Below are 14,692 nucleotides of genomic sequence, written 5' to 3'. Positions count from 1 at the left end.
GAACAAGTTGCTGGCGGGCAAATGCCACTGCTTAAAAGTTCATTGATCAACAGAGAACTTACAATGCTATGTATATGCAATTGCTGACGTAACCATCCTTCTTTCTGTTTTACATTGCCGCGATACTATGTTTGCTCTCGTTTTACGCATTGACATGTAGTGTATCAATTAATCTTTTAATGAGCTTTCCCCAGTTTTGCCGTGGTGTACAGACGAGATGGTTTACATATAGTGATGTACCTTCCAATTGCATCGAAATTTATAAAAATAGCTTCCCATCTGTCTGTGCACCTTTACATGTTCCAGCTCGCTCTTTACTGGACACGAATACGCAAATGTACGACCAAAGTATCGTACTATATCCCGTGAGCGGGCTTAGCTTCTCGTCTTCTGTGCTTTGTTACTCAGACAGTGGATGTCGCACGTATTGACTATGGCAGATGATACGTCAACATGGACGACGATCGATACTTCAAACTACGTATGTAATACATTGGTACCTAGAAAGAATATTTTACGATGTTTTGGTCACTTTATAAGCCAACAAGGCTCGGCACATTTCAGTATGTCTTGAGTATACAACAAATGTCAGGACTTTCGTCATTTACGAGCACTCTTTTCCTACATACAGTACATACATGCACACATACATAGGTATGAAGCGATGACATCTATGCCTAATTCGCTGTTGCACTCAAATGACCAGGCCGCAGTTTCATGGCAGAATATTCATGCTAACCATAGGTCGGTAGTCTATTGATGTACATGAACTTGGAACTTTTCCACGGGCAATGCTGAAATAATTACCGTCCAGTTATTGATTCGTTACTTTTTTTCCTTAACAGTAGCTAATTTTCACGGTCCTTTTGCAAGTAAATATGTATACTGGTGATGGAAACCTACTATATGTTTCAGCCCCGTTTAACCGTGGCAAAGCGGCAAACAATTTTTACAAGCGCTTTCACGCTTCGCTTCGCTCGCTGCGCTTGATTCGCTCAAGCATGGCTGATGCGAATCTGTAGAATAAACTCGTTTAGCCTTCATAAACCCCCATTCTCCGGCGGTTTTGCATCGCTACTGCAAGCAAGCGCCATCGAATTCCCGGTTTACTAGTATATACGTTCACCTACATCAATATGCATCAAGTGCTTTGTCATCAGCACTTTCTCCGTTGTCGATATCATTGACTTTTCTCCACCATGACACTCTTTCAGCAGCATCCCGATTGTCATAATCTGAAGGCTCGATATCATGTTGCTATTTGCTCACTGTCAAGTCTAATTGTCTACGCGCAAAGACTAGAACATAATAAAGTGGACCATAAAAGCATATATGCCATTAGCATTAGCTCTAGCGTAAGTGCGTTTGTGTTTTCATCATCATTCATCACAGCATTTCAACACAGACGAGTGTATTGTATTGACGGCGCTCTCGTTTTATTGATGCTTACTTTAAGTAGATCAAGAAGTAGATTAAGTTTTCAGTAGATTCAATGTGTTTGAGCCTTCCTACCATTTCTGTGAGTTGGTAGCGCTCAGAAAGACAATTTTCCTTTTCTGCAGAATGATGTCTACTGGAACCATTACTTATGCAGCACGCTGTTTTCAAATTGGCGAAAAGTGTTGAGTATCTTTTCATTTGGACGAAACTCAACTATTTACCAACGATCACTCACGTGGTCTAGCCGTCGCGACGATGCACCATTTACAACGGGCAGCTGATATATATCCAATTCAACAATAGTGACGCTGGTTTTAGAAGCAGTCTTTGAAGACGCCGTACCGCTCAGCTTTGAAAATGTATTGTACTCGTTTCTGAATAGAATATTAGCTCGAAAGAATTGGCATTTTAATAAAGCATTGAGCTTAACGAAACGGCTTGTCTAGCTTGAATGATAAGAAAGCTGCTCTTATTGATCGATTGATTGACTGATTGATAGAAATTGCTAATCAATCATCCTATCACAACACTGATCGAGTCTTTCGCTTCAGACTACCGTCACAATGAACGAAGTTGCATCAAAAGAGAATTCCGGTTAATGCATCATTCTTCAATTTTTCCTCCGCTCCTTTTCTTTCCTCTCGTCTGGTTCTGTCTTTATAGGTTGCAACATGGACTTCGCATATTAATACATTGTACTAACAGATTAAAATGCCATAGTTCTCCATCTGGCACCGTGGTGTATCCGTTGCCGAGAACCAAGGCATGTAAGATGCTCTGCGCCACGGTAAGTCCAGTAAGTAACCTTGCTCTGATTGATTATTTTTCGCTCTCTCTCACAATACGTTTTGATAGAATCCTCCTCGTCATCTTTTCCGCTCTGTCCTCTACCTTTGCCTGTCTTCCCCACCCGACGCTCCTTCCAATCCTGTGAGTAAGCGATGACTGACAGAATGTTAGGACATAACTGACCAGCTATTGAAAAGTATCATTCAAAATAATCCCAGATTGCCCGGCGACGCTTCTACCCAGGGTGCAACCCTCTTTTCGGGGAGGTATGAAGTCGCTGTAGGTATCAGAAATATTATGATTTTTGGCTCTTCCATCCTTAACGTTATACTCTTCTATCTACTCTACCACTTCTCTATTCTCCATTATTTGTTTCCTTCGTTGTAATTTAACTTCGAATGTTTCTTAATAAAGATATGCCATTGCTGCTCTTTGCGGCGTAAACTGTGCTTACGACTGTCTCTCTTCTTTTAAACAAGTTTCAGGAAGGAAATAGTATCCTTTGCTGGTATTCATATTAGTGTCAAACGATTACGCGCACGTTCGATCTCCTTCACCCTGTGTACCTCGTGCTGTTATGCTGTTGTCAGTATATCTTTAAGGTTAAAGACAGTACCTCGACTTCATCGTTATCGGACACAGACAGGCATCATTTAAGTAGTCGGAATGCAAGTGTCGCACGAATTTTTTGTCTTCCATGCGTCGAGCACTTTTGACAGCAGGAACCCGGGCATTGGGTGCTGCTATCCCACGCCGCCACGCAGCCACGATACCTCAACTTGTCGCTTCATGCATATTAACACCTGCCTTGAACAACAGAAACTCGCCGCTAATATACTGTAAAAGAGCAAATTCGAACCTTGCAGCAGTACAGATCGGTACTCACTGCCCCGGCTGCGGTGCACCATTCCAGCAATCGGATCCTTCGAAACCGGGTTTTCTGCCAGAATCAGAGCCGAAAGAACCGGTGAAACGGAAACGTAGCAACAAGACGCTGAGCAATGAGGAATACAGAGCGATCTTGAGCAATCTTGATCCTGAAACACGGGCGTTGCTTAACGAGGGGGCGGAGGAGGAGACAAAGGAAGGCGAAGAGCTCAAAGTCAAAGATACTGTAGAAGAAGCAGCAGCAGTGGAAGAAGAAGAAGAAGAAGAGAAGCGCGGATCAGAGCAAAAGATAGAGGATGTAGAGGAACCGCAACTGCAGCCGCGACGAGTATGCCAGCGATGTTTTCACTTGGAACATTACGGCAGCATCACCACCGATACCTCGCCAGAATTCTTGCGAGCAACTCAGCAGTACGGATCATTGGATTTTTTGAGGACGAAGAGGAATCCGTTAATCGTCGCCATTCTGGATATCACAGATCTACCGTTCTCGCTCGGCCGACTACCGCAGCTGATCCGGGATAATCCATCTGCGCGCGTCATACTAGCATGCAACAAGGCTGATATATTACCACAGCAAGCGCTTCGTCACGAGCAACGGATTCGTGATTGGATCACGCAGCACGTCAAACACCTTGGCATGCCGACGAAGCAAATCCTGCACGTCGGGCTTGTGAGCGCCAAGAAAGGATGGGGCATCCCTGGTCTACTACGCCGCATAGCGCAGGAAAGGCTGCCTACTGACGACGTGTACTTGGTTGGATGCACCAACGTCGGCAAATCGGCCATCATCAACCAGATCATCTCAAAAGCAGTAACTCGCAAAGATATCAAAAACAAGTACAAGATTACAAGCTCCCCTGCACCCGGAACCACCATGGGCACTATCTGTATACCTATGCATGCGCTTGGAATCCACAATAACATTGAAGAAGAAGAACACGGCGGTAGCAGACGTCCGTTTACGAGAGAGCGCCATTTGATTGATACGCCGGGAATTATCAATGATCAGCAGCTTATCCATCTATTGCCATTCCATGACCAAAAGAAACTTTTGAAGCAGACAGAGTTGAAGCCAGTGACGTTTAGAGTAGAGCCAGGTAAAAAGAGAGGCCGTTGCTGATGAAAAGTTTTTACCAATTTCTGCCTGCGGCTAACCAAACCGCTGTCTTCAGGAAAATCGCTGCTGCTAAAACCGTTGGTGCGCATCGATGTCGTGGAAGCACCTACCCCGCTCTTGTTCACGCTCTTTACACCTCTCAACCCGCACATCACAAAAACCGAGAAACTCGACAAACAGCCACAGATTGGACATGCACCAAGCACCTCGCTTTTGGATCCTTCCGTGATTCGACTCGATAACCAGAAACCGATATCTGACCTGTTGATTGTGCGTGGAACGCACAGGTCGCATGCATCCGTTGATCTTGCATTTGCCAGCGTGGGCTGGATAGCCATTGTCGGCGAGTTTGAACGCGCTGCTCTCCGGATATGGCTGCCAGACCAGGTCGATCCTTTCAAGGCGTTCAGTGTACGCGACCCGCCGATGCTGCCATACGAGTACAAGGGTGTCATTCGTAAATTCTTTGGTGCAGGCGAACGGGCTCGCAAGTAATTTAGATAAAGTATTAAATGTACTTTAATTTATTCATTCAAGAAAGAAAAAAAAGCTTTATGCTTTCATTTTATTTATTTTTGCCATGTGTATATGCTTTTTTCTTACAATTCATACTTTAAAAGAACTTGCTCCTCGATGCGGCGGACAGGAGCATGCTTGCCGGTCCAAATCTCAAACTGCGCAAGCCCTTGCTCGATAAGCACTTCAATGCCTTCGACGCACGACCATCCAAACTTTTCAGCCTGGTTCAATAGCTTGGTGCGGCGCGGTTTGTAGGCCATGTCGCATACGATACCACGGATACCTCCGTACATCTTTTCAGGCAACTCGACGTTGCTGTCGGCTGGTACGGTGGACACAACGACGCCGGGTTCGATGGATGCACTTCCAAGTGATTCCAAGACAGTGACGTTGCAGAGGTGTGAGAATGCCTGCTGGAGTTCGTAAGCCTTGGATGTGGTGCGGTTCCAGAGGTAAATGTTCTTGACACCGAGCTTGTACAATGCGTACAATGCAGCGCGCGAAGTGCCTCCGCTGCCCAAGACAAGACCTTGCTCTGGCGGGTTGCTAGGGTCAAGCATCAACGCTTGCACGCGGCGCATGATTCCTCGATAATCCGTGTTTTCACCGATTAACCGACGTCTGCCATCCTCGTCGTAGCGAACAAAAACGGTGTTCACTGCGCCGATAATCTTTGCACTTTCCATAACCTCGTCGAGGTACTTCATGACAGCTAATTTGTGCGGGATTGTCACGGAAGCGCCGCCAAATTCAGGGTCGTTCAACAAGGCATCCTCGGCATATTCGACCATGTGGCATTCTAAAAGACCATACTTGTAAGGCAGGCCGAGCGCTTCAAAGCCAGTGTTGTGCAGGGTCGGGGACATGGAGTGCTGGATAGGTGTGCCAATAAGCCAGAACTTGCGAGAGGGGATCAAACCAGCAAGGTGGCGTGCGCGGTTAATCTCTGCAAGCGACAGCTGGCCCGGTGCTGCCTTTGTTGCCAATGCAGGATGCGTTATAGGTGTCAGGCAAGTGTTGAGAACGCGGGAAAGTTGGCCCAATGCACCCATGTTGATAGCAATGAGATCCTTGCCCTCTATTTTGCTTTGTCGGAATACTTCGAGTGCAATGTTATCTTGGACAGTCTTGGCGACACCGACGAGCTTGATGACATCGCCGTACTTATCTGCTGCTGCGTACTTGGCTTCCAAAGCCACGCTGCCCCAAGGTGTCTGCTGCTGCACGTCGTGCCAGGAAGCGATAATCTTGGAGTGGCCTTTGCTTTGTAAAAGCTGCTCGATGGTTTCTGGAGTCCAGCAAATCTCCACGTCTACGTATTCGCAGCCCCAACGAAGACCCCACTTGAGCAGCTCAAACATGCCTTGCTCGTCCTGATCTGAGAACGCGCCGCCTTGGCCCTTGCTTCGCACTGTGAAGATGACCGGTATAGACACGGCTCGACGCAGGATAGCCAGTTGTTCACCCACATATTCAATGTAGGACTTTAGTTCATCCGCCGGATTGTTATGCTCCAGCAAGTCAACGCGCAGTTCGACTGCATCGGCGCCCTCGCAAATCGTCTCCAATCTGTCAAAAGCCGACTCGAGGTTCTTGGCTGTTAGTGACACAAAGGTAGACGGTAAACCAGTTCTCGACTGGCTAATTTCAACCTGGTTTGTATCGCGGCCGGTGATAAAGTAAAGGAATCGTGCCAAGTCCTTTTTGATGGCAATCCACTCGATAGGTGATACCCATCCGTTTTCGACGAGGGATTTGGCGTATGCAACAAACTCATAGTTGCAAGTGTCTCGGTACCAGGACCGGCGTCGTTTCCAGACATTCAGCATGTCTTCGCCGTACATTGGGCGGGTCTTGTCGCAGCTCAGGTAGCTGACAACTTGGTTCAGGTCACGGACCAAGTGAAGCACCTTGCCTCCGTTTTTGCAGTGTTCCTTGAGCACGTTGCGCGACTCTGCAGTCTCAATGATGCCACCGCCGCACGATATCACATAGCCGCGTGCATACTCGGGGTTAGTCAAGAGCTGCTGCAAAGCTTCGGTTTCCTTGACTCTGAACTTGTCCCAGCCCCAGGTATTGATAAAGTCATAAATGGTGATCTTTTGTGTAGCTTCAAAGTACTGGTCGACGTCGATGAATTTGAATCCGAGAGTTTCTGCGGCGTGCTGTCCCAAGGTTGTCTTGCCAACACCGCGCATACCAATGATAACAATGGACTTCATGGGATCCATGGCAGATAACTGACCGCTTCGAGCACGGCCGAGCACGTTGCTGACTTTGCCGCGTTTAGGTCCCAAGTCGACACCGTTCAAACGCACACCCATCTTGTGCTCCAAATCGTCCCACCAAGTCGGCCATGTCTTTTCGACGCACTTTTTCTCTTGGATAACAGTGCCCTTTGGAACGACGCTTGCAAGGACAGAGAAACTCATGGCAACGCGGTGATCGTCGTAGCAGTGGATGCCTTCGGCGGGAGCCTTGAGCTCGCTGATTGGCTTACCGTGGATCTGGATACCATCCGGCAACTCGGATGCAATGACGCCTAACTTGGTAAGCTCGTGCACCATCGCTGCAATGCGGTTGCATTCCTTCACACGCTGGTTGGCAATGCCGGTGATGCGCGTAATGTTTTCACCGCCGTCTGGGTTTGATGTCACTGCCGCGAGGACAGTTGCGGTCAAGAAGGCGTCGGTCATGGTTTCCATATCAATGCTCGGCAGAGGTCGCAGTTGGCCGACGGGCGGACCGGTGACAGTTGTTGATGTTTCTGTTTGCTCGACTTTGCATCCCATGGGACGCAATACATCGACTGCAAAAGTGGCATCGCCCTGGAGAGAGCTGGAGCCAATGCTAGTGACGGTGCAGGTTGTGCCAGTAATGGCAGCGAGTGCGAGAGGATAAGTGGCCGAGCTGGCATCCGACTCGACGACGTACGTGGATGGGTTCTGATAAACGGATCTCTGGACTCTGTAAGTGTTGTTGGGCAAACGTTCTACTTTAGCCCCAAACGACTGCATCATGGCGATCGTCATGTCAATGTATGGCTGAGAAATGACCTGTCCACCGGTCAAGACGAGTTCAATGGGTTCGTTTGCATAGGGTGCGCACAAGAGGATAGCTGAGACGTATTGAGAAGAGATGGATGCAGACAATTCGATGCGTCCACCCTTGAAACCACCGGATGGGGTTACTGCAATTGGCAAGAAGCCGTCCTTCTCAATGGATTTGATCTGTGCGCCATTCGCCTTCAATGCTGTCAAGAGCGGAGCAATAGGTCGCTGCTTCATGCGTGCGTTGCCGGTCAAAACAGCTGCGGAGCGTTTGCAGCCTTCGTTGGAAGGGATCATGGTCAAGACAGCTGTCAAGAATCGAGAAGCAGTGCCTGCATTGCCGATATACAGCTCCTTGTCAGGCACGCGCAGTTTGCCAGCACCGCCGTGAACGACCAACGTATCACCGTTATCCTCCCACTCAAACTCAGCTGCACCCAAGTCCTGCAAGGCAGCAAGCATGAACTGTGTATCATCAGAATGCAGCAAGTTCTTGAGACGAACGGTGCCTTGACCTAGAGCAGAAATCAGGAGAGCTCGGTTTGAAATGGATTTCGATCCAGGTGTAGTGAGTGTAACTTCACCGCGAGGTCCCTGAGGCGATTCGGTCACTGGCATCACCATTTGCTCGGGAGCCAAGACCTTGTAGATAGCAGAGTCGGCAACGACAGATGCTCGCGGTTCAAGAGTCTTTCCGATGGCGGAAAGTAGCACAATGCGCTTCTTATCGCCTTGGTTCTTTTTGTCGACTTTCATAACTTGCATAATGTCGTCAATGTGGACGTGCATGTTGCCGATGCGTTCTTTGACTTTTTTGTCCTCAAGGGTGATGGGAAGGCCGTAAGAGCTGAGGCACCGAGCGAGTCGGCCAACTGCGACTTGGCTCAAGTGACCCAGGTTACGTGACAATTCGGCTTCCTTCATGATACCAATCGATACACATTCACCATGAAGCATCAATGGCGAAACGAGTGCTTCGATGCCGTGTCCGATGGAATGACCAAAGTTGAGCAAGCCACGCAGACCGCCTTCACGTTCGTCGTTGGTTACTACATGTGCTTTGACACGAGCTGATGCCAAAATAACATCAAGCAACAGTGTTTGAGCTTCCGTGCGAGTTTCCAGGTTGGCGCCTGTGTGGTGTGTATGGCGTGTAAGTCCTTTTTCCGGTCACTGCGGAACTGCTCGAGATCCTACCTTGCAAAGGAACATAAGTGCTACTGTTGAGTACAGCCTCGCGGATGGCATCTACGCCGTTCTCGAGTTTCACAAAATCCTCCTCGCTCCAAATGGCAGCTGTCTATACAAAATCATGAGTTCTCACATGACACACACGGTGATAGAAAGTTTTTTGACAAGTACTTTGACAACTTCAGCCATGCCATTGGCAAATTCTCGTTCAGGCAAGGATTGCAAAAAGACCATGTCCATAAAGATACGCTTTGGTTGCCAGAATGCACCGATCAAGTTCTTGCCTGCGGGCGTATCAATGGCCGTCTTGCCGCCAATGGAAGAATCGACCATGGCGAGCAACGTTGTGGGGATTTGGACAAACGGCACGCCGCGCATAAAAGTAGCAGCGACAAATCCGATAAGATCGCCAATGACACCACCGCCCATAGCCAAAAAGCAAGTGTCGCGTGTCACAGCGTTGGAAAGGAGCCAATCTTCAATTTCGTCCTTGGTTTGGCGCGACTTTGTCATTTCGCCTGGAGGCAGCACGCGAGTGAACAATCGAGGCACACTTGTTCCATTCTTCTCTGCAAGCTCGCGGCTCACTGCTTGGAAAGAGTCAACGTAGTTTTGCAAGTAGAGCTTGGCGAGGTTTGAATCGGTAACGAGGACGTAGTTGGAAGCTGGAATGCTGGTCAGGACATCGCGAATGATGTATTCGGTCAGGTGAAAACCCAGAATAATGGACTCGGAGCCAAGGATAGACACCTTGGAGACGTCCGGTTCCACCTTGGCAGCAGTCGCCATAGTTGTAAAGGTAAGGTTGGAAAGGAAGTGTGTGGCAGGCTGTGTCCTTCTGAGATTTTTTTCAGATTGATCTGCTGTGACTCACAGTTGGTTCACCATTGGTGAGACGCCAGACAGCCATTTTCATCCCCACGTTCTTTCCGAACCCATCAATTGCGCAGAAAATTATAGCTCTGAAAAGTCTAGAGCACGGTGCAAAGGAGAATACTACTACATCTTTACGGATCACTGAGAATAACGAAATTTTGCTTTCGATATTGGAAATGTTGGCAAATCATTACAGCTCGGTTGATGGCTCTCATATTTATACGTTGGCAGGATTGAAATGCCTGTATGCACATCCTCTCAAGCTGTCCATGATTTCATCTTACAATACATTATGCATTTTCACACTGCATGCATATTCTATTCGTCATTTACTTTCAGTTTCTGGATTTTTTATTCTTCTGCACTTTTCCTTCGTCTGGAACATTTGTTTCTATTGGTAACCCTTGCGGGAGACTGTTCTGTACCTGTGGTGAGCAAGAAATTGGTGATGGTGAAATACCAGGAACGCACAGAATGTACCGTGTCAAACGCAAGCACTTTACTCTAAGTACAGCAAGCCAAAAAGCGGAATAAAGCAGCCTGGCTGCTGTTTTGATAGCTGGCTGTCGTGTTACGAAGTTTGGCTAAAAGGTACCTTACTCTTGATGAGCTTTATACGCATTGGTCTTGACCTGAACTCCCTAGGTTGATGAGTCATTTTCCATACTGTGACAGGCTTCGTAGCACGTGGCATGGAACTTGAAAATCGTTAGCTGTAGCCTGTTTTGGATATGACCTACTAAAGTTCCAGGCTTCCTAGACTCTCTGCATTAGCATTGTATTTCAACGTATCATCACATCAGAGGGATGAGCCAGCTGCTCTTCGCAGGTTTCTGACAACATATGATATTTATTTGGACAAGGATGATAGATTACGAACAAGAACAATGTTACCGGAAATACTGTAATTAGAATTGTCAGTTTGTCAGTGTGCAGGCAAATGCAATTATTAAACTGAAAAATACATAAAGATCTCATTGATGCTCGAGAAAATTGCAGGTTGTTTTTCCAGAAAAAATGTCGTAAAAATAACTGTACAAGAATGCATATGCATGCAGCAGATGTAATGTTTTTTCTGTTGTTTAAAGACTTTGGGGGAATGATCCAGAGCAGCAAGTATAAACTCATTTCGCAATGTGTTACAAGTTTGCAAATTTGTTACACTTGCGCGTTCCTTGCACTCACGTCTGCTGCTGTGCACAGTGAGCGGGCGCTTTATTACTCGAGGGTTGTCCGGGATCTGGCGGCGAACTTGCGCAAAGTAATTTAGAAAAGTGAAAAGGAAAAATCAATTTTTCATGAATGGTATACGGCGGCGGCGGCAGCAGCAGCCGCCAAAAGTAGTGGCCAGTACAGTATAGGGGCACGTCGATCCAAATCAGTCGGTAAAAGGTTGTACAACTTGGGAACCAAAAAAATGAATCTAGCAAAGACCAGACCGATATAATGAGGCACAACCATATCCATTTTTGGATTTGAGTATGTACGTATATTTGTTATTGTCACGCCGCCAAGGAAAGAAAGACAAAGGTATAAACTGTTTACAATGGATCATGCGTGCGTTGGTGGAGACGAGACGATATCTGCGGTGTCTCGGATCAGGATACGCTTTAGGAACACAGCAGCAGTTTGCTGAGTGAGTGGTGTGGTTCATGTACCACAAGTGGCTGCGATGACGGAACTTAGCTTTCGATACGGTGATTGAAAATGTCCCCGGATCTTGCCAGGGTAAAGAAACCAATGACTTTTTCTTTCTTGGCAAATGTGCAAGAAAAGTAGGAGGAAAATAGAAGAATCAGTTGTTTACTGGGAAAGGACAGGGTCCTGCGGGAATAGCTCTTGGCTTTGACAGAGAAGGGATCGACCGAGGTCAGCTGGAGAAGGTGACACCAAGCAGCGGGCGGATTTTGTCATTCGTGGCACGGCGCTAAAAATAATCTCTATCTTCCTCACTTGCCCTGGCTGGCATCGTCTTTTTTGTTTCTTTCCCGATCTTTCACCCAACCACCCCTCTCCTCCTGCTAGGCTTAGACATCTAGCCAAAAGAGAAAAAGCCTATTTCTCTTTTTCTTCTTATATCATCCTAGACAAATCTATTTTCTCTTTCTCTTTCTTACCCCTTATTACCATTTACAATTATCGTCTTTCTCCCTTATATTTCCTTTTTACATATCCTAATTCATGGGCGACCTTGGAGACTCGCTCTTTAGAATATTTTCTTCGGTCCGCCTGGTCCAAGAGATCTCTCGTTCAGGAACAACAGCATCTGTGCAATCACCACCACCTGTCACCACTGCTGCTGTCGACATATCCAGGGACGCGCCACCATCGACGCTATCCTCAACCACTGCTCCCTCGAGCAACAACGTCGTCGTCGCCGATGACCAACGTTGCAATCACGAGCCACGAGATTCCCCCTCTTCACTCTCTTCCTCATTTAGCCACACACCCAACAACAACAACAACAACAACAACAATGTAGAGCAGCCTTCACAGCAAATTTCCTTTTTTCAGCAACAACAGCAAACCAATTCATACTGGTTACCGCACTCTGTTCAACCAATACCCTTTTCATTCAACAATTATACACCCGCAACGCCAAGTCTTCCTTTTTGGATGGCTTCCTATAATTACAACAAACCCGTAAGAGGAATACGCAGCTTGCTTCTCGGGAGATCGGCTGGTACCGTCGGTGCAACAACAACGTCAGCAACTGCAAATGCTGCTGCAACTTCGTCCACTACTACCAGTTCAGCTCGTGGCCACGCTCGCAAACACTCCAAGCACTATCGACGCATGCGCGCCTCCTCCAGAGCAGCAGCAGCTGCATCCGTGCGCACCAAGTCCTGGCGGATGCTTGACGAGAATTCCGAAAAGGAAAAATCGAAATCACAGAAACTGCTTTGTCTTTGGCCGTTGCCTGTTGTTACCCGCTACGTCATAGCTATCTCGATGATTGTATCGGCGCTCAACTGCATCGGCTTGATCCATGTTTTCTGCTCTGCTCCTTCCTACGTCATTCATCGGCTCGCCGTCGCAGATCTTTTACGCTCACCGTTCTTGTTTGACTGGTCACTGCATGGCGTCTTCATCTTCCTCTGGAATATCCTAATACTCGGGCTATTTGAAGAGTCTCTTACGCATATGCTCGGAGGCACTAGACGGTTTTTACATGTACTTGGCGGCATATTCCTGACTGTATGCACGCTGCGGCAAGGTCTTGGCTATTTATTCTCCAAGTCGACTGGCTGGGCTGTTCCTGTACTTTTTTTTAGTGATTCCGTTCACGAGTGCAACCAAGGTAAGATACCTTAAACCTTTTTGGATGCCCGGATACGAATTCTTACTTTATTTGACAGGCATCGCACCATTCCTTTTTGCGTTGCTTACTGTGCAGTCGCTCAGCATAGACGACAAGTATATTATGATATACGGTGACGAGGATGCCGGTCACAAATTGACCGTTCGCAAAGTGACGCTGCAGCTACTAATGTGCCTCGTCAACTACGTGTTCAAAAATATCCTCTGGTGGTCACTCACCGGCCTTTTAACCGGTTACCTCGCTGCTGTCGTTATAGAAACATGCCTTGTACGCGAACATCGCAGCACTTGGGATGATGAAAAGAGCCTCACCGATCGAGTGTTTGTCGATGGTTACTATGCGCAGCGTACACCTCTGTGGCGGTTGCTGTGGTCTGCGCTGAAAAAGGGCGCGATTGTACTCCTCGTTACACTACCGGCATTGCTACTTTTCAACACGTATTACTACATGCGCGAGGGGACTGTTGATCCTTCAGCGCTCAATATGCTGACCCAGGACCGCTACATGTTCTCCTTTGTCGTCATGACAGCTCCTCGACGAGGCGATCCGCCGCTGCTCTCGCAGACGATCGAGTCATATCTGGAAAACTGGCCTGTCGACCCAGAACCTGGATCGCTTTACAGCCGCTTGCAGATGCTTGTATACACGCATTTCAGTAACCACAGCCAGTACGACGCAGCGAAAGAACGCTTCTCGAATGATTTGCGAGGACAGAAATATATCAAATGGGTACGAGAGGACGGCAACGAAATGAACCAGCGGTTGCACGTTTCCAAGGCTCTCGATCTGGTATCAAGCAATTTTGAGAGCTCGTACATTGCATTGGTTGAGGATGATTTCCCGGTGTGTGGATCTAAAGAGTGGCACGAAATAGAGAATGTTATTTACGAAGCCAACATCAATGTCCCTGACCATTGTGGTGTATTCGTCGGTACGGGTGGAAGGTAAAACAAGAGATCTCGTCAATGCCGATAAAGATCTCTGGCTAACTTACCTTCGCCTTAGTGGAATATTTTTGAAACCTGATATTGCAAAGCTCGCATCGCGGTTACTTCTTGACTACGCGGACGTACCTCCAGATATTATAATCCAGCAATGTCTGCGAGGTGAACTGCCTGAATGCAGACAGTGCAGCCAATCCTTGGTAACAAGTAAAACATTGCTCATGTACCATATCGGATTCAATACCTCGACAAGTGTTAATCGCGTCTATAAGAAAGACGAGTTCCAGTGTGGCTGGCGACATCCCTTCGTAAGTGTGGTTGTTGCAAAACCAACTTTTGGCATTGTATAATCTAACATGCATGTTTGATGTTTTCTTTAGAATGGTGACCCCGCAGTCCATACTTTATAATATTTATATCTACCCACCATTTTCATCGTTTTTTCCCCCTATTACCCTGTTCCTTTGCATTCTTGTGCTATTTGTTTTTTCATCATTTCCACACAACATATTACTACTAATGTATCATTATAATCTCTCCCTGTACACTACTT

General features: G+C 47.2%; 4 protein-coding genes across 4 annotated transcripts; 3 read left to right on the top strand and 1 right to left on the bottom strand.

Moving 5' to 3' along the window:
• Window positions 1-1,199: 1,199 nt before the first annotated feature.
• Window positions 1,200-2,441, top strand: VTP01DRAFT_4265 (uncharacterized protein; the record flags this gene model as incomplete). The annotated part of the gene is made up of 5 exons (XM_069382928.1): window positions 1,200-1,355; window positions 1,460-1,467; window positions 2,161-2,236; window positions 2,296-2,370; window positions 2,427-2,441. The coding sequence occupies 5 exons, from the start codon at window positions 1,200-1,202 to the stop codon at window positions 2,439-2,441; spliced, it is 330 nt and encodes a 109-aa protein (XP_069243680.1).
• A 485-nt stretch (window positions 2,442-2,926) lies between these two features.
• Window positions 2,927-4,732, top strand: VTP01DRAFT_4264 (uncharacterized protein; the record flags this gene model as incomplete). Its single annotated transcript, XM_069382927.1, has 2 exons — window positions 2,927-4,217; window positions 4,293-4,732. The coding sequence occupies 2 exons, from the start codon at window positions 2,927-2,929 to the stop codon at window positions 4,730-4,732; spliced, it is 1,731 nt and encodes a 576-aa protein (XP_069243679.1).
• A 104-nt stretch (window positions 4,733-4,836) lies between these two features.
• Window positions 4,837-9,786, bottom strand: VTP01DRAFT_4263 (uncharacterized protein; the record flags this gene model as incomplete). The annotated part of the gene is made up of 3 exons (XM_069382926.1): window positions 4,837-8,939; window positions 9,004-9,106; window positions 9,169-9,786. 3 exons carry the CDS (start codon window positions 9,784-9,786, stop codon window positions 4,837-4,839), a joined length of 4,824 nt encoding a protein of 1,607 aa, XP_069243678.1.
• A 2,268-nt stretch (window positions 9,787-12,054) lies between these two features.
• VTP01DRAFT_4262 (uncharacterized protein) lies at window positions 12,055-14,549 on the top strand (the record flags this gene model as incomplete). Its single annotated transcript, XM_069382925.1, has 4 exons — window positions 12,055-13,174; window positions 13,233-14,139; window positions 14,201-14,447; window positions 14,520-14,549. The coding sequence occupies 4 exons, from the start codon at window positions 12,055-12,057 to the stop codon at window positions 14,547-14,549; spliced, it is 2,304 nt and encodes a 767-aa protein (XP_069243677.1).
• Window positions 14,550-14,692: the final 143 nt, after the last annotated feature.

This window comes from Rhizomucor pusillus (genome assembly GCF_041956525.1).
Source record: "Rhizomucor pusillus strain CBS 183.67 unplaced genomic scaffold VTP01scaffold_2, whole genome shotgun sequence".
In the NCBI taxonomy this organism is placed as follows: Eukaryota; Fungi; Mucoromycota; class Mucoromycetes; order Mucorales; family Lichtheimiaceae; genus Rhizomucor; species Rhizomucor pusillus.
Note: the sequence above shows the minus strand (reverse complement) of the source record. Positions and strands in the feature narration are given on the sequence as shown.